This window comes from Aspergillus sydowii (assembly GCF_001890705.1).
Source record: "Aspergillus sydowii CBS 593.65 unplaced genomic scaffold ASPSYscaffold_1, whole genome shotgun sequence".
NCBI classification, from domain to species: domain Eukaryota; kingdom Fungi; phylum Ascomycota; class Eurotiomycetes; order Eurotiales; family Aspergillaceae; genus Aspergillus; species Aspergillus sydowii.
In genome coordinates this window covers 2,580,943-2,602,546 of record NW_024467859.1, presented here as the reverse complement: position 1 = coordinate 2,602,546, position 21,604 = coordinate 2,580,943, and the positions used below count along the sequence as shown (strand labels likewise).

General features: G+C 51.2%; 12 protein-coding genes and 1 non-coding gene across 13 annotated transcripts; 6 read left to right on the top strand and 7 right to left on the bottom strand.

Annotated features, from left to right (window-relative positions):
• Positions 1–1,152: 1,152 nt before the first annotated feature.
• Positions 1,153–2,294, top strand: ASPSYDRAFT_26263 (uncharacterized protein; the record flags this gene model as incomplete). Its single annotated transcript, XM_040844259.1, has 2 exons — positions 1,153–1,897; positions 1,951–2,294. 2 exons carry the CDS (start codon positions 1,153–1,155, stop codon positions 2,292–2,294), a joined length of 1,089 nt encoding a protein of 362 aa, XP_040708059.1.
• A 307-nt stretch (positions 2,295–2,601) lies between these two features.
• On the bottom strand, positions 2,602–3,341 carry ASPSYDRAFT_53781 (putative secretory component protein shr3; the record flags this gene model as incomplete). Its single annotated transcript, XM_040848745.1, has 2 exons — positions 2,602–3,152; positions 3,296–3,341. The coding sequence occupies 2 exons, from the start codon at positions 3,339–3,341 to the stop codon at positions 2,602–2,604; spliced, it is 597 nt and encodes a 198-aa protein (XP_040708058.1).
• Positions 3,342–3,697: 356 nt separating this feature from the next.
• rim8 (pH response protein PalF) lies at positions 3,698–6,075 on the bottom strand (the record flags this gene model as incomplete). The annotated part of the gene is made up of 2 exons (XM_040841186.1): positions 3,698–5,548; positions 5,611–6,075. The coding sequence occupies 2 exons, from the start codon at positions 6,073–6,075 to the stop codon at positions 3,698–3,700; spliced, it is 2,316 nt and encodes a 771-aa protein (XP_040708057.1).
• Positions 6,076–6,359: 284 nt separating this feature from the next.
• ASPSYDRAFT_296301 (uncharacterized protein) lies at positions 6,360–7,215 on the bottom strand. The gene has a single exon (XM_040844667.1). It carries the CDS (start codon positions 7,131–7,133, stop codon positions 6,618–6,620), a length of 516 nt encoding a protein of 171 aa, XP_040708056.1. The 5' UTR covers positions 7,134–7,215; the 3' UTR covers positions 6,360–6,617.
• Positions 7,216–7,297: 82 nt separating this feature from the next.
• ASPSYDRAFT_53779 (putative GAJ protein) lies at positions 7,298–8,036 on the bottom strand (the record flags this gene model as incomplete). Its single annotated transcript, XM_040848744.1, has 2 exons — positions 7,298–7,963; positions 8,034–8,036. The coding sequence occupies 2 exons, from the start codon at positions 8,034–8,036 to the stop codon at positions 7,298–7,300; spliced, it is 669 nt and encodes a 222-aa protein (XP_040708055.1).
• Positions 8,037–9,032: 996 nt separating this feature from the next.
• On the bottom strand, positions 9,033–9,785 carry ASPSYDRAFT_141115 (uncharacterized protein; the record flags this gene model as incomplete). Its single annotated transcript, XM_040841110.1, has 2 exons — positions 9,033–9,616; positions 9,671–9,785. The coding sequence occupies 2 exons, from the start codon at positions 9,783–9,785 to the stop codon at positions 9,033–9,035; spliced, it is 699 nt and encodes a 232-aa protein (XP_040708054.1).
• Positions 9,786–10,407: 622 nt separating this feature from the next.
• ASPSYDRAFT_140605 (putative NmrA-like family protein) lies at positions 10,408–11,381 on the top strand (the record flags this gene model as incomplete). Its single annotated transcript, XM_040841064.1, has 2 exons — positions 10,408–10,811; positions 10,862–11,381. The coding sequence occupies 2 exons, from the start codon at positions 10,408–10,410 to the stop codon at positions 11,379–11,381; spliced, it is 924 nt and encodes a 307-aa protein (XP_040708053.1).
• Positions 11,382–11,709: 328 nt separating this feature from the next.
• On the top strand, positions 11,710–13,138 carry ASPSYDRAFT_53776 (uncharacterized protein; the record flags this gene model as incomplete). The annotated part of the gene is made up of 2 exons (XM_040848743.1): positions 11,710–12,194; positions 12,256–13,138. The coding sequence occupies 2 exons, from the start codon at positions 11,710–11,712 to the stop codon at positions 13,136–13,138; spliced, it is 1,368 nt and encodes a 455-aa protein (XP_040708052.1).
• A 595-nt stretch (positions 13,139–13,733) lies between these two features.
• ASPSYDRAFT_t10 lies at positions 13,734–13,814 on the bottom strand. Its single transcript has one exon. It is a non-coding gene; the product is annotated as a tRNA-Arg (tRNA).
• Positions 13,815–13,987: 173 nt separating this feature from the next.
• On the bottom strand, positions 13,988–14,968 carry ASPSYDRAFT_84265 (PhzF family phenazine biosynthesis protein; the record flags this gene model as incomplete). Its single annotated transcript, XM_040851325.1, has 1 exon — positions 13,988–14,968. One exon carries the CDS (start codon positions 14,966–14,968, stop codon positions 13,988–13,990), a length of 981 nt encoding a protein of 326 aa, XP_040708051.1.
• A 572-nt stretch (positions 14,969–15,540) lies between these two features.
• ASPSYDRAFT_84264 (uncharacterized protein) lies at positions 15,541–16,485 on the top strand (the record flags this gene model as incomplete). Its single annotated transcript, XM_040851324.1, has 1 exon — positions 15,541–16,485. The coding sequence occupies one exon, from the start codon at positions 15,541–15,543 to the stop codon at positions 16,483–16,485; it is 945 nt and encodes a 314-aa protein (XP_040708050.1).
• Positions 16,486–17,897: 1,412 nt separating this feature from the next.
• ASPSYDRAFT_1155556 (acetate uptake transporter family protein) lies at positions 17,898–19,060 on the top strand (the record flags this gene model as incomplete). Its single annotated transcript, XM_040840019.1, has 3 exons — positions 17,898–18,280; positions 18,339–18,513; positions 18,576–19,060. The coding sequence occupies 3 exons, from the start codon at positions 17,898–17,900 to the stop codon at positions 18,900–18,902; spliced, it is 885 nt and encodes a 294-aa protein (XP_040708049.1). The 3' UTR covers positions 18,903–19,060.
• A 1,102-nt stretch (positions 19,061–20,162) lies between these two features.
• ASPSYDRAFT_63937 (uncharacterized protein) lies at positions 20,163–21,471 on the top strand (the record flags this gene model as incomplete). Its single annotated transcript, XM_040850263.1, has 4 exons — positions 20,163–20,930; positions 20,973–21,135; positions 21,332–21,411; positions 21,447–21,471. Exons 1-4 carry the CDS (start codon positions 20,515–20,517, stop codon positions 21,469–21,471), a joined length of 684 nt encoding a protein of 227 aa, XP_040708048.1. The 5' UTR covers positions 20,163–20,514.
• Positions 21,472–21,604: the final 133 nt, after the last annotated feature.

The window sequence follows — 21,604 nt, the reverse complement described above, 5'->3', positions numbered from 1 at the left end:
TATATGTCTGACATTATTTGCCGAATTGCACGTTCTCTATCCTGATTGGACATCAGAGGTTAGTTCTTTGAGAGCGACGGTTCAGACCGGCCCAAGCGACGTCAAACGTAATCAATCTGAATGAATCCACCTGTAAATGTTGTAGTGATGTCGTATTCGAGACTTATTTGTCAGGACATCGCATTGGAATGGATAAGCACATGTGAGGCTGACTCTCGAAGAGGGGTTGGTGACTGGTGAGAGGACAGGCAACAACGCTTTTGTTGCGACGATCCACTGGTGGCAACTGAGTGGGACAGACACGGCGACTCTCCAATCCGGCAACTCAAGTCAGCACTATTTCTGTCTCAGAGTCTCGAATGATCGATTCTGGAGACTGGTCTTGCTGTGCCGGTCGAGACTCGGGACCGGGAAGAGCGGTCACAGGTCAACAATGACACAGAGCCTCATGATCGTGGGCGGCCAGAAACATCGAGTCTCGACGGATCGAATCAGTGTCATTTGCGTGCTTTCTTTCTCCAGGCTGACAAGGTTGATCCGAAACTGGATGGCACCGAGGCATACTTGTCTTTGTCGGCCGTTCACCGCCACGGTCCGTTCCTGGCGCGCAGGCTGATTCTTTCAGCGTCCATCGGACTTGGCCTCGAGCCGTTATTTCCGGGCAAAGAGTCTCGTCTCAGGTGATCGACTGCGGTGGCAATGATTCGCAACGACGGCGCGCAACGAGTCGGCGGAGGGCGAGACGGCGGGCATTTGTATGTGCTGAAGCAGAGAGAAACGAGAGCCAAAGGACCGCCAAGATTCTAAAATTAGCAGCCAAGGACCCCTCAGTGATAGTCCGAGATCCATAAATAACAACAGGCATGCTCATCCACCACCAGAGGCACCATGGCCGGGGATGTTGTTGCTGTTGCTCTCCGCCCTCTGTCCCGTCCCGTGATTCCCTCCTGACTGCAGCCATCCAGCCTCTTCCGTCTCCCAACACTGCCAACGTCTCGTCAACCTTCAGATGCTGCAGCGCGCGTTTATCTGAGTGCACTGTTCCCGCCATCCCGCCTCGTTCTGGATTCCTTCCTATTCTAGAAAAGCCTCCTTTCTTTTCTTTTCCCCCTCCCCCTTTGAGTCCGTCCTGCCCCCCCGCCAACTTCCGCCATGTCTCTACCGACTCCCTTTACCCCAGATAGTGAGTTCACCTCACTCGAGACTCCGCGCGGTGGCAGCGGCAGTCTGTCCATCACAGCTCTCGCCCGCTTCGAATTCGAGGCCGGCAAGGGGAACGATGGCACCAAGATCCTGATGGTCGAGTGGGAGGACGACGACTGGAGCCGCTCGTCGTTCTCACCTGGTGGCTCCTGGAACGTGGAATGGGAGAGCAAGAAGGCCATTCTTCCGGCCGACGAAAAGGCTGGCAACAACACTCGACGACTGTACTTTCTCCTACCCCCACATGTCACAATCCCACCTGCGATAAATCTTTCATACAACCCGCCGAACACCCCATCCGGCGCCGAAAAACCAAACCCAATACAACTGAACCCACTCCCCGCAATATTCCCACCCGAGCTTGGAGCCGATGGCCGGTCGGCTGGCAAGAAGGGTGTTTTGCACACCATCTGGGCCAAGAAACGGATGCAGGTACTTGAGAAAGAGATCCGCGAGGAGTCCTTGAACAATGTCGAGGGAATTGCCTTGCATATGGCCGTTCAAGAAAAGGAATGGATAGAGGACAATTTTGGGCTGGGGCCGGATGCCCACAAGAATTCCGTGCAGAACCAAGATCCGAACTATCCAATGGGACCAGCGACGCCTGTATCGCCGAGCACTGGAGGGAAGCTTGGAGAGAAGTTACGGGGGCTCAAACTACAGACAAGCCAACGGGAACTTTCTGCGACGGAAGGTACTTCGCCTCTTGCCTACCATACGCCTTTAACCTTACGCTGACATATACAGGATCGCGTCTGCTTTCCCCACAATCCCCTGACGTCGCCGTGTCTTCGTTTAATTCATTCCACAGCATGCAACCGTCTATCCCAAGGCCTACACCCCCCTCGAATCCCACCTTAAACCCGGCCCCTGAGTCCGTAAAGACGGTAGCTCACTACCCCCCGGAGTCTCTCCAAGCCCAGCAAAGCGCGGGCTTCACCAGCGGGTTCGCGTCGATGGGTGCGGTTGCACCCAGCACCAGCTCAGGCTCAGATTCCGGCGAGGATCTGTTCGCCAAGGCATTAAGCCCAAGGTCTCCAGACCTACCACGAAGTCCATTCTCATTTAGCCCTGACACCCTGCATATGTGACCACGAACCTGTTACGTTTCTTTCTTATGTCCCTCTCAGCATGATTCTTCTTGGCTTCATCTCGTTATATAACCGTGCCATAAGGCACCGCGTGATTCCCCCGACAGCATTTGACATGAAACAACACCATGTTCACCAATAAAACTCATCGAGTCGAAAGTCTCATGTACATAGAACAATATAGTAGATACCATCTTTTCCTCTTTTGTTTTCCCCTACCCTACCCTACCCTATCAACAGTCTCATAACAATAGCACCAACGTCCTCTGTACAACGCGACAACTATGTTACAATAGGTGGCCCACTCTTAGTTAGCCTTCTTCTTATTGCCCTTCCCCTTCCCCTCCCCCTTGGCCGCAAACGACTCATCCTCCTGCGCATCCTTCCTCTCCGCATACCACTGCCCCGCCTGCAACACCAAAACCCCGACCAAAACCAGCGCCAAAATCGTATTACTCGCACTAAGCACCTTGAGGCTATCCTCGCGGCCCAGAATCTGCGCCGCCTCCTCCGGGTTCGCCGCAAGTTCCGCCCCGTAAAGCCCACCACTCGCCAGTCTCAGCCCCTTGACGATATTCGCAATGTAAACCGTGATTCCGCAAGCGTAGAGGACCAGCGACGCGCCGTCGAAGAGCATGTTCGATTCGGAGGGGCGCCATAGTTTCATTATGAGCCCTGCGAGGCCGAGGAAGATGACGATGTGCAGGATCCGGGGGATGAGTGGTGGGGAGGCATGGAGCAGGCGGAGGTGAGTTTCGAGGGAGTCGTAGGCGGTTGAGACGGTTGGCGACGTGGACCAGAGGATCGGGTAGTCGTAGGGGAAGAGGGAGAAGATAATGCCGAGGAAGAAGCTTGTTGCTGTTTTTGGATAGAACACTGTTAGCGGGCTGGACTGGGCTGGGTTCTGGGAGTGGTTTGGTAATTGAGGCTTTCGGGTTGGTTGCCTGGAATGGGGGGTCATGTCTCTCGTGTGACTGGTCTGGGGAATACAAGGTACGTACGGCAGACGATTAGGAAGGTCGCGAAGGACCCGTAGCGGAGAGTCATGGTGATGGGTTGTGGAGAGGCTTCTCTGGAGGGGAAAGAGGGGAGAGGCAGCAGCGCAAGGGGAGGAGGTTGAGGGCAGATGCGGAGGGGAATGCGAAGTGGAAAGTTGTCGCCTTCAGGGCTGATGCCAAGCCCCGTCCGTGCCTTTTCTCGGCGAGATTAATACGACGGACTACCCGAGGTTTAGGGAGGTCTTCAAGGACAAAAAGGTGTGAATATTACATTCGCTGGTTCTTTTACAGCTGGCTCAAGATGTAGTCATGATAATTTACTAAATATAACAAATGTGGTATCTCCGCTGAATCCCAATCGCAATGCATAAATCAATTCGACATGAGGTAAACAAATCAACCGTGTTATCTTTGATATCGTGGCAGTAGTTCGTCCCCATTTGCAGTTCCTCCAACGAGGTGCTGATCGTCCTCATCGTCGTGGAATACAGGCGCACTTGGACCGTCGTCCGCGCGCTCGGTATGAGGAGCATCCGGATCATCCGGCGCACTTGCTTCCATCAGCAGTCGCTGCCGCTCCATTTCCTGTTTATCTTCTCCTGGTGGTTGCGAGGGTCCAAGTACAGGCGTAAAGTTGCTTCCTGGGACCACTGTCTGTACAGACTCGGCGGACATCAACGCCGGGGACACTCCGTTCATACCATCCACGCGCGGCGACGGGACATGGTGGTAATCATCAAGGTTATCCTCCTCCGGGATTACAGGAGCGGTAGGCATTGCTGTATCCGCAGCCGACGAAGGTCCGGCTTCTGGGTCGCCCGGAGGTTGGCTGGGCAGGAGGGTCTGTTCAGCCCGCCGCAGCCGCGCCTTCTCATCCATTGGTTCATCCGATGGTGGGCTAGGCAGTCCTCCTCCGCACACTGGATGATTGTTATCCACTTGTGACTGATCCGGATAATCTGACCATTGGATATGATCTTGCCCATGTCCAACAGGCTCGGGTATAGGGTGCTCCGAGTCCGTGCCGGGCATGTGGGCTTGGTAATCGGGTGCCCAAAATTCCCCATCTGTAGCAGTAGTAGCAGGGTTTTCGGCAGGTTGTTGAGTGTCTGATCCCTCCCCAGTAGATGAAGTGCGACGAGCTTCACTTTTTCGTCTTTGCGTGTCTCGTGTTCCAATTACCACTTCAAATGCCACAGCAACGACTCCTTTCTCACGGCGGATCTGGTCGGTATCCAAGATATTACCACCCCAATTGGCAGTGATCGCATTTCCGTTCGCGTCAGTTGGATCTACTATTTTTCCATTTGAAGAAAAGTTGCGGCCAGAAGAAACAAGGTTGAATCGCGGTAGAAAGCGTTCCGGCGATGTCAGCTTGCCGCGAAGGTCGACGACAACCTCAACATAATATCTAAAGTTAATCATACTGCCCGGTGTCCGAGTAATGGTCGGGAACGCGTCTTCCGGAATGCGGATTGAGGTCTTGATGTCAGCTGTCAAGTTCGAGGGATCGACAATCAATGGCGCAAATGTTTGTGTCAAATCTTTTCGGAACACGCTGCTGGCACGAGAAGTACCAATAGTGAGTCCGCCCAGGCCTGTCCGGGAACGGGGATAATAATCCTCGTAAACCGGCTTTTTACCCTCGGCCGTGGATCCCACTGGGATGGCGGGGTGGAGATCGATACGGCCTTGTCGATAGAGGGTTATTATAATGCCATGCGCACTGCGCACCTGTTTAGAGTGATTAATGGTGATTTTTATCGGCAGTGTATCGCCAGGCAGCACGCCAGCGCGCAGAACTTCAGCCTTAGCGGTGATTATCTTCTTGTCAGACACAGAGGGGGTGACGCTCCGGGCTTCACTATTTCGAACACCGCTACTCGCGGTTGACCCGGGATCCGTCACGATTTGAAAACTCTGGCTGCTGTTGCTGAGCCGACTAGATGAGCTAACATTGCTGGGGGCCGGGCTGAGAGGAGGCCGATTCTCTGGGGCAACAGTCCCGCTTGTTGGCGACGGCTCCAATGATCCTGATTCAGGTGCGTCGGAACCAGCCGGTTTGGTTTTTGCTTTCGATTTGGAACGCTTTGAAACAGGCTCAAGGGTGACTACTCGAGCCTTGGGTGGCGGAAAGCCCGCGATATCAATACTTTCTAGTAGATTAACGCGCCTTCGGCATGTGATGGTGGGATTTATAGTCGTAGGTTTCGTTAAGGTGGACGTAAGCATATAGGAGATGGTGCCTCTCTCAAACTGCATGGTATATGATGTTAGTGTAAATGGTCAGAGCTGAGATCTGATGAAGGAAGACAAACGCTGATGCTGCTGGGTAGTGCATATGGCGGGAAAGACATCTCAAACCGGAACTTGTAGATTCCTTCTTTAAGACGACCTTCCCCGCAGAGGACCACCTCGTCTTCAAACAACGTTGCGACGCCATTGCCCAAGTACTCGGCGCCTCGGCGCCCGCGCCCAGGACCCAGAGGCCCAATATCCGGAGGTGTCTCACCGGCCGGGACATTGTTCTTGAAGACCTTGACGATTCCAAGCAAAGAGACAACCAAATGGGTGATGCGAACAGGACGAACGACTGTGAGAACGACAGTTCCCTTGATAACGTCACCCGGGAAATATGAACGCCAAGGGTCGTCTGGTTCGATATAGTAATCGGTTACGCCGCGATTCCGTTGGCCGAGCTGCGAGCGAAATTTTGATAGAAAAGAGGAGCGACCCCGACCAAGCGGCGAAGAAGATTGGGTGGGGACGGGATTGACGGACATGACATATGAACACCTCGCCCTGTCCATCAAAGGGCGAAGAGCCTCACAATATCACAGAAAAAGTTATAAGGTGAGAGAAACGGAAAGCTCCGAGGGGGTAGTATAGGTCGGCGTGTATGCGAACAGCGCACGGATGTATCAAGCCAGATGACGGAAGGCCAATGTGGGCACTTGAACAAGAGCACTGCAAAGCAAGGGGGCTCTGGTGTCAAGAAACAAGAGCGCAGAAGGGAGGAACGATCGAGGGTAATGCAGGTCGAAATTCTCCGTTCCAACAATCCACCGACACTCGGACCTAATCTGGCCGTCGGGCGCAAACCTGTAGTCCAACCACAACCAAAGCACTGCGGCGCGAGATTGCGCTTCGAGACCGTCCACTGCGCGGCCCAGGCCAGACTCGCCCAAATAACGGATGGGTAATCGACAGACAATTGTTTCACACACACTGGCCAGCGAAAGAGGGGGAGGAGGGATGCACGGGACGAGAGAAGATGAAGGCGGGAAGGTATCAGGGAATCAGGAGTCGAGACGACAGGTCGGCATCATTTCACGCGAGGTTCCGACCGAGAAAGATTGATGGTATCAAGCACGCGTCCCCTTTGGAAGTAGAAGGAGATATTTCTCTTGTAAAACGGCGTCGGGGGAGAGAAGCCGCGGCGAGGTGTGTCGAGGAGGGGGGCTAAACCGAGAGCAGTGTTCGGAAAGGGACGGAGCAGCGTGTCAAGGACAGCCGATTCGAGAGGGAGGGAGGGTCGAGGTCGAAGGGCTGTGAGGAAGGGAGGCAGCAGAGTAAAGGAGTAAAATACAAAGGAGAAAAGACGCGAGGAAGAAGAGAGGTCGCCGGGGAAGGAGAGAGGGAGAGCGAGCGAGAGAGAGGGAGAAGAGTTCGCGATAAGCAGGCGGAGAAGGGGAAAAGCCAACGGAATTCGCGTGGTGGCAGTCAAGCTTCTCTTGGGTCCAGCGTAGTTCGGGGCTCGGCGCCTCCACTTGACTCTCTTCAACTGTCGAGATTCATGACAGCGATCAGCGGCTTGGAAATTTGGTACGCTCTTCAGCATCTGCCTTTGATTTGTTTTGCCTCTTATCACCTGGCGAGAGTACCGGGGATTATCCCAGCATTTGGGTAATGACACGCGATAGCCTCTGAAACGACAACTCGACCAGTCCAGTCCTCGCTAGTCTGCAATACTAGACTCGCATCTTGACTCGTGTAGGCAGCGACTTATATTAACAATTCGCGCAATCCCTCCCCCTCCACATATTCGTCCCCGTAGCACTCCCTTTGCACTGCCTGCATTATCTCGCGATCTCCACCAGTTATTTTCCTCACGTATGCCTCCAACACGTAGATATTGTCCGTCCACATTTGCGCCCGCTGGCGATACTCGTCTATCTCCTCCCTCATCTGCCCAATCCCCTTCCCTTCCCCAACAGCCTCAGCCGCCTTCGTCTCAGCGAGCAGGCGATTCCTCTCCAACTCCAGACCCTTTTTCCTCTCCAACAGCTCCTCCCATTCTGCCTCCCCACGCTTCCCAAGCGCCGCAACCTCTTTGTCCCTTTGCTTCCTGCGCACGGCCAAATCCACTTCGGCTCGCTTGCAGTTGGCTTGGACCCGCTCCACATCCTTCCGGAGCTGAGTCAACTGCCTCTCCCGTTCCCTTTTCTCATCCCCACCAAAACACCAGTACCAATTGCCGCTGCCGATCTTCTCCACGCGGATCTTGCCCTCGTCGGTGAGCTCCTGAATGAAATCCTTCACTTGCACCCCTTTGATCGAGGCTACGGAGGGGAGCATCTTTTCGAGGTCTTTGAGCGTGTGGCAGGTGCGTGTGGAGCGGAGGTGGGAGAGAATCAAGCCTTGCTTGGCGGTCTTGGAAAGTTTGGGAGGCTATATATAGTTCATGATTATATTAGAGCTTCGTATGCGGTTTTTAGATGTTTTTCAAAACGAGACGTACCATCGTGATGAATTATCGCGATTACTGATGAAAGTGAGTATTGTCGAGGGTCTCTGAGTAGCTGGTGTGAGGGGAAAGTACGAAAATGATTGCCTGAATTCAGGTCGTAGTATTCTGAATGGAAGGTATAAGGAAATCGACTAGATTAGTTATCGTAGATGACTTTCAACTGATGGAGGGAAGCGTCGAGAGAAGACGCTGCGTGGTGGTGTTGACAAGAAGACTTGGCAATGGGGAGCAGCCAGAATCATGAGCACAACTGCTGCTGCTGTCATGCTTTTGTGCTTGATGGGAGACACAAAAGTCTTATGACTACAACTTGGGATTTCAACACTGATGACCGCCAATTACATTATTTCTGTATCAGCAAACTTAAATAACCCTGATTTCTAGCAATGAATTATGCTAACTTCTAAGGTCACTGCTCCTTAAGATGTTATGACAGGCTTTACCTGTTAATCAGTCACCAGCTAGCCCAAGCCTTTCCATCGACCAGAAGTAGATATATCCAACAAAAAAGGAAGCAAATGCAGGAAAGAGGCTGGTTCGCGCGCAAAATCGGAAATCCACCGCTGACCGCTGGTTATTTGAAGACCAGCAAATGCCCCTCATAGACATGCATGCGATGATGAAATTGTTCCACCGGCTCGGAATTCTTTCACCGAATCTCGACGCATCCGATATGCCGGCACTAGCTTCGAGGCCAAGGCATCCCTTGCCTGAGATCACTCGCGGGGAAAGTGGAGGGGGTATCGGAGAAGCGATAGCCAGGTTTTAATTCCAAGTTTCCCGCAGGAATCTCGGAATATAACCGGTGATGCCGGTGGCCGTCTAATGTCGGAGAAACATCGTCGCGCAGAGCCAAGGCCGCTCGACGACCTCATGTTCGACTGTCATGCAAATATCCGGCCAGAAACGCAGGACAGAGCGCTATAGCAGCCGTGCTTCGAATGAACCATTTAGAAGTCTCACATCCGCTGCGCTAACGGTTCGTGGGCCTCACCGTCTACCCTCAGGCTCCGTATCGATATCAGTAGTAGAAGCCCGGTGGGTCAATCTTCGCTTCTTAGACCGCTTCTTCCGTTTCACAACACTATCCAAATCTTCACCAGAGCTTGCATAGATGCTGCTGCGCCGACTATTCGCTCGCTTCCGTCCCATCCTTCTCCCAAGTTTCGAAGCCGGCTCGTCCGTCGGCAAATCATCCCCTTCAACCAGCGCCAAGTCACCAGTGTCACCCAGCGATTCCTTAGCCAATTCCTCCAGAAGCACACCCATGAACATCAATGACTTGCCGTTCATGCTATACTGGTTGGCTCGCCCATTCGGTCCAACTGCCTGGTCGTAATAGTCCGCGGTGTAGGCGTGGATGGACTCTAGGAGCTCGGAGCTCGGAAGCGGCTTGTCAGCCGGCAGAGATTCGTGTGCAAAATATCGATCCGTCTCCTCGTAGCGAACTGGCATGCCCTCTCGACGGAAGAGAACCTCTTCTGGAGGGAGGGCCCGGCTACTGGATGACGCTGTGTCGCGGTATTTAGAGGCGTATGGAGTGGCGGGGATAAACCCGTGCGCGTTCACGCGACCTTCCCGATATCAGTACTAAATTTTTGTAGAGGCCTGTTTGTAGAGCAACTAACCAGCCACAGCATCGTAGAGATTCGCCCGTCGCTTCCGTTGCCTTTCAACGGGACGATCTTCTTGTTCCTGGTGGGTGATGCTTTCGTCCGAAAATTGAGATCTGTGGGACGACATGATCTTATTATTATCTTGGAAGTCTGCGCAATGAGCGATCTTCCATTGTGACGGCGGAGTCGTCACTTCGCTCTTCGCGGGGAAAGAGATTGAAGCTCAAGCCTTCGATCCGTGGAGATCAGATAGGAAATAGATCCACGTGATGTGTTGTATTACGTAATATATAGTTATCTAAGTTAACTAAGTAAGTTAGTTAACTAGTTCCTGATAAGAAGAGATTATTGCAGGTCCAGTCCACGATCCAAGTGAACAACGCTTCAGCTACTCCTCAATTAGATCGATGAGGTCAGAGCTCACATACGAAGACAAATCTATCCCAGATTGGTTGAGCCATGATCGGATAGTCGGACATTTCGCGGACACTTTGCGCTCGAGCAGATCGGAGACGATTCTCCCCGACGCTTACCAATGATGCTTATTATCAAGCAGCGTTACATGGGGGCCATCCATCCCCACCACATGGAAGTGTTTAAGTCGTTTATTTTGGCAATCTGAAGTATAAAAGAAATCATGATACTCGCCATGTCACACAAAGCCTGCATCCGCTTAGATGCTCTACTAAACTTCTACTGATACTGCCTTGGTATAACCGTTTCCCACCAACATCGCAGCTCAACTCCAAATGTCTCTCAAATATCTCATAACCGGTGCAACCGGTGGTCTCGGCGAGCAAGTCCTCGAATATTTCGTGGACAATGTCGACCGCTCCCAATTCGCCGCGGCATCCTCCTCGGACAAGAACAGGGCACGCTTTGAGGACCGCGGAATCGTGTTCCGGCATGTCAATTACGACGATGAAGAATCGCTTGATTCGGGGTTACGTGGTGTCGAGAATTTGCTTTTCGTGAGCACGAATGTTTTCGATAATGAGCGACGTGATAAGCAGCATCGGAGGCTCATAAATGCTGCCAAGCGAGCGGGCGTGAAGCACGTCTGGTATACATCGCTTGCGTTTGGTGGCTTCTCGGATAACTCCAAGGCTGCTGTTCAGCAAGTCCACCTCGTCACGGAGAGACTTCTTAAAGAGTATGTATTCTTTTCCTGGTAATGACCGTTATAAATACTAACCATTGCAGATCCGGCCTCACCTACACTGCCATCCGAGAAGGCGTCTACGCAGAAGCCTTCCCCGTTTTCATAAACTGGTACCCAGACACTACAGCCGTTCGGCTCCCCGCCGACGGAGAGATAGCCTGGACTCGACGCACAGAGCTCGGCGAAGCAACCGCCCGAATCATGATCCGCGGCGGCTACGAGAACCAAACCGTGCTGTTTACTTCGGAAGAGACGATTACCACGAAAGAACTGGTGGAGGTCCTCAATGAGACGACTTCTCGGCAGGTGAAATTCGAGATTGTCTCGTCTGAGGAGTATGCTCGTGTGAATGGTGTGAATGATCAGGGTGGGAAGCCACGGGCGTTCTTTGAAATGGTTGCGACGTGGTGGGAGGATATTGCAAAGGGGGAACTTCGGACAACGGATGGGCTAATGCGAGATGTTCTTGGGAGAGAGCCGACGAAGCCTAGAGATGCTATTAAGCAGTTGTTGGTCGAGAATAGAGATTATACCTGGCACCAGAACTATGCGCGATCATAATGCATGTCGGGTCTCATATGCCATGGACTAAATAATGAACGGGGGCTTCATAATATCAAGCGCATGTTTCAGACCACTTCAACTCAGAAGCAACCATTTATCGCTGTTCCATCTGCACTATAACGTTCTAGACCGACCTTGGTTCTCTAGTCGGCTGTATGAGAAGTGACAGCTGGGGCGTGCGGGGGATCCAAGGCAAAGCAGTCGGACCTCGGCCGGGAGGAACACCACATCTGCAGCTTAAATATACTTGACCCCACGAATTCTTCCACGACGCAGCCCTATTCTCGATATTATCTACAAGCCATACAACTGACGCATATACACAATGCCGCAATCGAATACCTACGTCCTAGGAGTGGGCATGACCCAATTCCTCAAACCGCGCCGTACTAGAGAGTACCCAGAGCTCGGATATGAGGCCGGAGTGAAGGCAATGCAAGATGCGAAAATCACGTACGATGATGTTGAGGCCGGTATTGCCTGCTACTGCTATGGCGATACCACCAGTGGACAGCGTATTTTCTATCAGTTTGGACAGACATCCATCCCAATATACAACACAAATAACGCCTGCGCAACTGGTTCCGCTGGGCTGCATCTTGCCCGGACGTTGGTGAAGAACGGAGGCGCCAACTGCGTTTTAGTTTTGGGCTTTGAGCAGATGCGCCCTGGGTCTATCAAGTCGGTTTGGGACGACCGCCCGAGTTCTGTTGGCCCATCTACAGCACTGATGGAGAAGACGCATGGGAAGCATAAGAGTCCGAGGAATGCGCAGTACTTTGCAAATGCTGGCGTCGAGTACATGAAGAAGTATGCAGCCCTTTCAATTTCCCCGAGTATACCTGGCAATACATACTAACACAAAGCTTAGGTACGGCGCAAAGGCAGAAGACTTCGCCGAGATCGCCCGTGTCTCGCACGAGCACTCCCAGCGCAACCCATACTCCCAATTCCGAACCGCATATACTCTGCAAGAGATTCTAGACTCCGGTGTTATTCACGCTCCGCTCACAAAGCTTCAATGTAGTCCAACCAGCGACGGCGCCGCCGCCGCCGTGGTCGTTTCGCAGGGCTTCCTCGACGCCCGCCCACACCTGAAGTCCCAAGCAATCCTAATTGCAGGCCAGCAACTCCTCACCGACGACCCATCCGTCTACTCAGGAAGCGCCATTGACCTCGTCGGCTGGGGAATGACGAAGCGCGCAGTGACACAGGCCATGGCCGAAGCAGGCGTCACGTCAAAGGATGTCTCTGTCTGCGAACTGCACGACTGTTTCTCTGCGAATGAGCTCATCCTTCTCGACTGTCTTGGTTTCTCGGAACCCGGTAAAGCCCATGAGCTCGTCCGCCGCGGCGATATCACCTACGGCGGCAAGGGTCCCGTCATTAACCCGTCCGGTGGACTGATCTCAAAGGGCCACCCGCTTGGGGCTACAGGGCTAGCGCAGTGTGCAGAACTGACATGGCAGCTGCGCGGATGGGCGAATAACCGTCTTGTAGAGAATACCTCGGTAGCGCTGCAGCATAACCTGGGTCTAGGTGGTGCGGTGGTGGTGACGGTGTATAAGCGGGCGGATGGAGGTACGAATCCGAAACTCTCTGATGCGGAGATTGTTGCTGCATCTGGGGTTGGGTATAACCCTGCCACTGAGGCGCGTTTCGTCAAGCCTGTCGATGCAGAAAGGGTTCGGAGTCGCGTCAGATCAGATTATCCGTTGGAGGATACAGTGCAGAAGCTTTCTGCGAGGATCTAGTGGATGGCCATGTTAGGTAGCTCGTCTGTTGTCGATAGGAAATCTGCTTGATAGCCCCAAATTGGTTATTTGCTTTCTGCTATTGATACTCTCATTGTGGTTCGGCCATAAAAATGTTGGAAGAAATGTGATCCAACATGGTGTAGGAGTGCTGCTGTTTATTGGAGTCCAGCAGGTTGCATGTCTCATCAGCAGTAATGACCTGGTATACGCACGACCTCAAAAATCGTATTCAGCATATCCCAGGCTCCGTTACCGAAACCCTCATCTCAGAAAGCGCGTCCTCCCCAAAAAAAAAAAAAAAAAAAAGAAAGAAAGAAAGAAAGAAAATTATATATATAGTCGGCCTTGTGAAGTTCTGGCAGCGGTATTCGGAGTAGAGTGGAGATATAATTCACAAGGCGACCTACTCCGTAACATTGATCCTCGCCCCAACATAAAGAATATCTCATATACAATAACTCAAACATATGATCATAATGCATAATCAGACAATGACTCTGACCGGTCAAGTGCTGACGAAATCAATGGTCTATTATTGGTAGACTTGGTTGGATGTTGTATGTGGTGGGGCAAAAAAGGAATAAAAAAGAAACGACCAAGACGCGACTCGAACGCGCAATCTTTGCTGATTTCCTAACCGGAAAGCAACGCCTTACCATTAGGCCACTCGGCCGGTTGTTATGCTTTCCGATTACCTTTTGCTTTATGAGCTAGCGGTTGATAATGTAGCCATCGCTAATCGCTCAAACTATAGACACCGAAATATGGATCTCCAGAACTTGCTCGTTTGACTGGTCCGTTTAATTTAGACGTCAGATATAGTTTGATGGCCCACTAACATAATCTCTAGAAGCCGACCCCTACAGGCGGAATCGCTATATTACCCTCTGCCACAAGCACAGCAGTTCCTGAGATACGAATATCCACCATGTCCGATCCCGAATCCTTATGCACAGTCAAGTCCATCACACACCGTCGGCCTTTCTTCATGCCCTGGACAACTTGTATCTCGGCTTTACCACCATCTGCATGATCTATGATACCGTTCTTGAATAGTAATGCGGCCAGCGGGCCTGCCGCGGATCCGGTGGCCGGGTCTTCATTCCCCATGCCCGGACTCATGAACCGGGCTTCCAACTTCAAGATATTCTCTTCGCTATTGACGAGCGTAAACGCGTATATACCACTGTTGTAGCTGTTGGTCTTAGCTAGCTCTCGACTCAATGCTTCCGAATCCGAGAAGTCGATGCGATCCAGTACCTGTTTATCGCGGACGGGGACGAGAAGATGCCGTGCAGGAGAGGTAGTCACCACCTGAGGTTCGGATAGGATCTTTTGATCATATTCAAAGCCGATGTCTGAGGGATTGATTCCCAGAGCATTGGCGAGAGTTGACTTGTTTGGGTGCTTATCCAGGAACTGAGTGCCTCCCTGACGCATGGTAATGTTAAGCTGGGTCTGGGTTGACCCAGACACTTCGACTGGAAGGACATCGTCGCCTAACTCTTGATGGTATACATTGGACCCCGAAATATCCTCCCGCTGTAGCAGCTGGGAATTGATAATATACCACCAAGCGCCGAGAGAATTATGGCCCGCTCCAAAGACCTCTTCGCCATTAGGGAGAAACGAGCGTAGCCGGTAGATAGCGCTGGGCTTTGTAGGAGGACATACGAATGTTGCTTCCGAGAGATTGAATTGGCGAGAAATTAATTGCATTTGGGTTTTGGTGAGAGAGTCGGTCGTGTTGGCGACAACTGCGAGCGGGTTGCCTTTGTAGGGCACGGTCGAGAAGACGTCGACGATGGAATAAGGGAGGCGATTCATTTTGGAATACCAATTTTACCCTCTAGGACCCAGGGCCCTGACTATGTATTTATATTGCTTTATTACCGGGCTGTCGCGGCGTTGCTGATAAATCTGGGTTGCCCTCCCCGAATACGACATGATGAGAAATCGACATCCTCGTATCCAGGTTCGACGATCTTCCATCACCCTGCTTGAATCGGGCGCAATGTAAATCACTTGGGAATGGGAATACTGGAGGCGTGGTCGGAGTGTACATCTCTGGCCGTAATATTTATGCTTTGGTAAAGCTCCACGGCGTTAAGTATGTCTAGGCAGGAAATGTCCACTTTTCATAGAATGGCGACTTCACGGACACCATCAGTAGGGATAGTGACTGTAATAGATGGCTGCTTGCAATAGAACCCAAGCGCAAAATAGTACCCTCGCTCCTTCCACACAATATCAGGAGTCGTTGCTGAGTTCTACGGAGCGGCCTTCCCAGAAAAGGCCGTTAATAGCAACCACTTGGAAACCTCTTCATATATTCATCTATACAATAATTGCTTCTTTGCTCAGATTATATTTAACTCCTTAATATTTTACATTCTACCATGTCCCAACCTACAAGCGGCCTCTTTGATGCCCGGGGATCAGACTATGAACTAGCCTACGCCTCTCCCAAACTGTTCCCCACAACCTACGACGACCCAGCCTTCGCCCAGCCTGGCATTCTAGGTCCAGACGGCCGCCGCCGCCGAGCCCTCCATTGCATTTCCGATCCTGATATAACCCCTGTCTCCGCTGGCGGATTCATCAATGAAGACCTCCGCGCCGGAGGCCCGTATCTGTGCAAACTGCCCATGGATATAGAGTTTCTAAGACCATCCCATCCGTTTTATGAGCCTCTCTATGCGCCCGAAAGCAATGTTATGCAGCGTGTCCGGGAGATACTGGTGGAATGGAAGGTGGCATATACAGACATCAATGTTATGCTACAGACATGGAGATTTTGCAGAGAACGTGGAGGCGTTCCTACGATTTCGATATTAGCTAGTCGAGGGAGAGATAAGGTAGACGATACATGGGTGTCCTGTGCAAGGGACATACAGCATTACCTCTCCGCCGTTCTTCCACTTCTTCAAGACCTAGGCCAAGATCAGGGCCAAGGTCTAACCCAGCCGCTGCCGCACATTATCAGAGTTGAAATAGTGGCCCCATCCGCCCTTATGGGAGATGCCCTACACCCAGTCAAGCCATTCGACGAGATACTTTACTCCTGGGATGAGTTGGCTCGGGCAATAAAGGAAAATATCAATCAAGAAGGCATTTTGACAGTTGGGTGTGATCGGCACGGAGGTAGCGACGATCCATGTGAGTGTGCACAGACTATTTCAGTTGGCGTGCTGCACAATTCGGAGAGTATTTGGAAGGGCATAAGGGAACAAATGGTTGAGCTGCTTGATGAGAGAGAGTTGGGAATGGTGGCTGTAAGGGTTCACAAGCAGGTGCTGCTGTCTTGGGAATGGCAACCGGAAGATGATTGGCATGTTCACTAGCTAGTGGCGTAGAATAGCTCGAGATCGAATGCCATTTTTACTTCCACTTCCCTTTCTCCAACTCGAAAAACATAGTTGAGAATGTGAGTAGCAATCAGGTTAGCGTCTATACGTCTTACCACTTCCTGGATGTGTGCATGGAACCGACTGGGATATCTCCTGACGCATCATGTTTGACTTATAGACTGGTGAACCAATTCCAGGGGATCTTATATTGAAATCTTGGCCTTATGGGTAGTCTCAACGGACCCAATGTATTAACGAGCCCTAACTGGCTTGCTGTAGAGCTATGACTGTCCTTGTGGGGAATCGGGAAGCACATCGGTAATGCTGCGAAGAACAGCCGTGGTCTCCTTCAGACCGTCCTCAGCAGTCGATAATCAATTCATAGGCCGTTTCTGATAATCCAATAATAAACCATTCCCCAGTCTAACCAAGCATAGTCCTGCATGGTGATAATTCGCACACTTACGGCGGTTACCGCGCTCTACGCTCATATACTTGACGGAAACGCGCGGAAACCGAATACAATGGGTATATTGTAATATTTACGCAACGACCTTCTGATTATATTCAGCAACTTTCGTCTTGCCTGGCCAGAATCCATGGGATGAGTGCGCACTTCCGCTTCCGTCGATGGCGGAGGAGCGGAAGTGAGGGCCGCGTTGCGGTTTGCAGTTTGACCCTGAGACTGAAGAAGAATGAAGATAATTATGTGGACCAGAGGCTGTGTAGATCTAAGTTCCGGCTAACGCATCGGTAGAGTTAAAGCTCAGATTAGGTGTAGCCATGTGGCGGCCTAGCGAGGGCCCAACTGCCGACTGGCTGGCCCGGACAAGACAATTGACGTCGACCAAATTTAAAAAAGACTTCCTCCGTCCAATATGAACCGTTTCCGTTGGATCTGGATTCTTGGCGGATTCCCAGGACGGGGACCATGGTTCCATGGAATCAAAATTGGCCATTTCCCCCCCGCGGTCCAACTCCGCGTTCTCCATTCTTGATTCTGGGGTTGGCCACTCGACGTAGCCCTGATCGATATTGACCTGTGTGCTAGCTTGAACCTTGGAGTTGCACAACATGGTTCTAAACTCTGTATGCTCGAGATTTACAGTGTCAAACCCTATTCTGCGTTTCATATTCCACATTGATCACCGCCATGCTATCTTGGCGGCCTTTTGGCTTACCGACCTCAATGCCGGACAAGATTGGCTAAAGCTGTAGTGGTCATTATGAATGGAGCTCAGTGGTCCTCCCCCAGATCTCCATGACGAAAACGAGGGGAGTGCTGCGATTATTGTGGTCCCAACGTCTATACTGGGTCTATAAGAACCCCCTGTTCTTTCACACTCCCAAGCAAACCATTGCTGCCCTGCTTAGCAGATAAGAAATCCTTCATCAACTCTGCAACCATGTCATCCAACGAGACATCTGAGAAATATGGCCAATATAGCCTCGAAAACTCCATCACAAACGCCACCACCCCATCTCCCCCTTCCGAACCGAACCCAGGCGCCCGGTCTTCTCACCTAGACTATGCCAACTCCGCAGGCCTCACCCATACAATCACAGCAGAGTCTCGTCTCCCAGCCTTTGGTGGAGCTTTCCAGCCAGGCCTCTATCGCCCGCCGAAGAAGACAGCCAACCCGGCGCCTCTCGGTCTCTGTGCCTTTGGCCTGAGTGCTTTTCTCTTGGGTTGTATCGAGATGAGGACACGGGATATCACCGAGCCTAGCATCATCGTTGCACCTGCATTTGCATACGGCGGGTTGGTCCAGCTACTAGCTGGTATGTGGTAAGTTTTATTCTTAGATATTGGTCCCCTTTTTCCCTCGCAGGTCTGACAGTTTCAGGGAAATGGCTATCGGGAACTCGTTCGGAGCGTGTGTTCTCTCTTCATTCGGTGGATTCTGGATCTCAGTCGGTATCATCTTCACACCAGGCGGCTTCCAAATCATGGAAAAACTTTTAGAGGAGGGTGGTGGGAAGACTGATATGTTCTACGACTCTTTTGGGTTATATTTAATGGTTAGTCCATCAAAAGCACTGGTTCTATTCTTTCTTCCTCGACTAACTCAGCAATTCACCAGTGCTGGTTCATCTTCTGCGTCGTCATGACCCTTTGCACCCTCAAATCAACCCTCGCGTTCTTCTCCCTGTTCCTATGCGCCGATATTGCCCTCCTCCTGCTAGGACTTGGATACCTCCTTCGGGACGCCCAGGGTATGCCCAACAGCCCCCTGTGTAAATCCGGGGGATTCTTTGGAATCATGTGTGGTTTTCTGTGCTGGTATAATGCGTTTGCGGGTCTTGCAGAGCCTAGCAATACCTGCTTCATGCCTCCTGTTGTGCATTTCCCTTGGTCGGAACAGGGTCGCAAGTCTCGTCGTGCTGCGGGAGATGTTGAGGCGGCATAAGTTTTTTTTTTCTTTTTTTTTTTTTTTTTTAATAGGGGTTATCATGAGTAGTGTGGTTATCCTACGATCTAATGTTCTTCCCGTATGTACTTATATTTATTAGGCCGTGATTACAAGAAATAGAGCCGGCCTCTACTCCTTTCTATTCATTTAATAAGTGTTTGAGCCGTAAAACTGGGATCTGGCGCAGGACGTCAGATAAAGCAGCCATGATAGCCTGAACGTCAACTTGTCGTTGTCGCCTTCACAGCCACTTTTCCAACGGGGAGATTAAAGAAGGAGTGGGGGCAAGGAGACACAGTGACTGAGTGAGGCAGTGCAACACGTCCATGAAGACGAGGCAGACCTAGTCACTGGGCGAACAGAATAATTACTCTTTTTATTTTTTATTTTTTTTTTTTTTCCTCCCTCCCAATAGCTCTCGCTATTTGAAGAGCGAGTCTCCCATCTAAGTGTACTTGGCATTCAGGGTTTTCCAAGGCCACTGCTGGTTCCCCCAGAAATCGACGATTGATCGGGTGCTCTTAGCCGCCGGTTTAAAACATGTAGGTAGTTTGGTTTTAACTTTAGAGCGGCATTTGGAATTTTAAATATTGGATAAACAGGTTTGTACGCATCAGGCTGGGATTGTTTAGAAAGAAGAGCACTGCCCAGAATGTATCCTTTTTACGAGCTTGCAGGCCGCAACTATGATAAGGAAAGTATGGATACTAGTATGGCATCGCTTACTCTTCACCTCCCAGACACCTACCTAAGTACTCTGTACGGCGCTGTAATAAAAGTTGTCAGGTGTGGCCTGAGGCTTCGCCACTATTCGAGATTCAAATAAGATCAACATGCTAGCCGCTTGTCAGATATCTTGTTGTGGTGCTGTCAGGCGATCGCCCGGTACAGTCAAGGTACGCCGCTGCAGCGTATAGGACAGTAATGGATACAGTGTTGGGCGCTAGAGTTGCTTCGTGAGGAAGGATTCTTCGTTTCTGAATTCTGTCCCGGGTAGTATGAGGCTCACTGCAGGTACTAACCAACAGACTCCGCACCACCCAAGGGCAGAGGTCCCACCCCCGTTCGTATCCCGCCCTTCCAAGCTTGTCACTTGGCGCCTGTGTGTTTTATTATCTCCACTATTCCGCGCGAAACAGTGCAATATCTGTCCCATCCTGTTCTGTTCAGTCCTGTTCTGTTCAGTCCTGTTCTGTTCAGTCCTGTTCTGTTCAGTCCTGTTCTGTTCAGTCCTGTTCTGTTCTGTTCAGACCTGTTCTGTTCTGTTCAGTCCTGTTCTGTTCAGTCCTGTTCTGTTCAGTCCTGTTCTGTCCCATCCTGTTCTGGTCCGTCCAGTTCCGTCCCGTCCAGTTCCGTTCAGTTCTGTCCCGTCCTGTTCTGTCCCATCCTGTCGCATCATTCGCCGTCAGAGCATGTAAGAAGGCTCAGTACCATGTACTTACACTACATTTGATGGTTTTCTGGATTCCTTGCCGTCGGCTTCCAGGAATCCTATAAGGCGACTTGAGCACATATTTAAAGTGTGGCTCTCTGCTCTTTCGCAAGCATTACTTTCACTCCAGAAGTAACAAGGAGTTCAATTCTCTATCTCTTACTTATCCATATCATCATGGGACCCTCTCCTAGATATGAACCCCGACCAGAGTCGCCACTGCCAGACGGTGGCCTTGCCGACACAAACTCCAACTCCGCAGTACCTTGGCACTCGACAATGATGTCTCTGTCTCCTTTGCTAGGAGCTCCTTTCCACGGCTACCCTGGTACAGGCTATGCCTTTGACTTTGGTAATCTAGATAGTACTTCTCTTCATGCTCTCTTGTCCACCATCCCAGGTGCTACTCATACTATACCTTCCGGTCCCCTCGTCGACACTAGATCAAATACGGCTAGCGTCCCCTCGCTCCCGATGCCGGACCCACGGCTCGGCGCGAATGGGTCCCACCCTCCGGTTGCGCCGCCTCATAGTAATGCTTCAATTTCATCCATCCACCATCCTGTCGACGAGCCTGGACCCATTGCTTCGCCGTTAGTACTTCATCCCAAATCGTATATACCATATCTAATCAGTAATAACCGCTTAGCTCTTCGTCTGACTTTCACACTCACACTCCCACCCCGCCGCCCATCTTCTGCAAATGGGAAGGGTGTCGCCATCGCGAGCCCTTTAAACGCAAGAACGACTTGTGGCGCCATATCCAGGGCACCCACGTGTCGCCGCGTGCCTTTGGCTGTACGGCCCGGGGCTGCAGAAGGCGGTTTAACCGGAGCGATAACTTGCGGGAGCATATTCGGCGGCGTCATCCGGCAGGATGAGTGTAGTAACTGTGCACGGGGCGGGCGTATATAACTCTTGGTTCTTGGTCTTGGATGATGGATATATATATTATATATATATATATATACGTTGGAATAGATTACAATTTTAGGGCTTTGGGTTGAAAAGAGAAATATGTCATGATTCAGCTATCTTGTGCGGAATTCTAAAAGCGAAACTAGTCTCTGAAATGTAAGCATTTGGTCTATACGTAACTACGTTTGTAGAAGCGGGGCCGATGTTTCAAGTTGAAATTTGAGTTGTGTTAAATTTTGATTGTTTCATTGGTAACTATGGAAGTATGGATGGAATTCATTATTAAGCTCAAGACAAGGACGAGAGTCAAATGCAAACCCCAATCCCGAAACATACGTAGATCAGTATC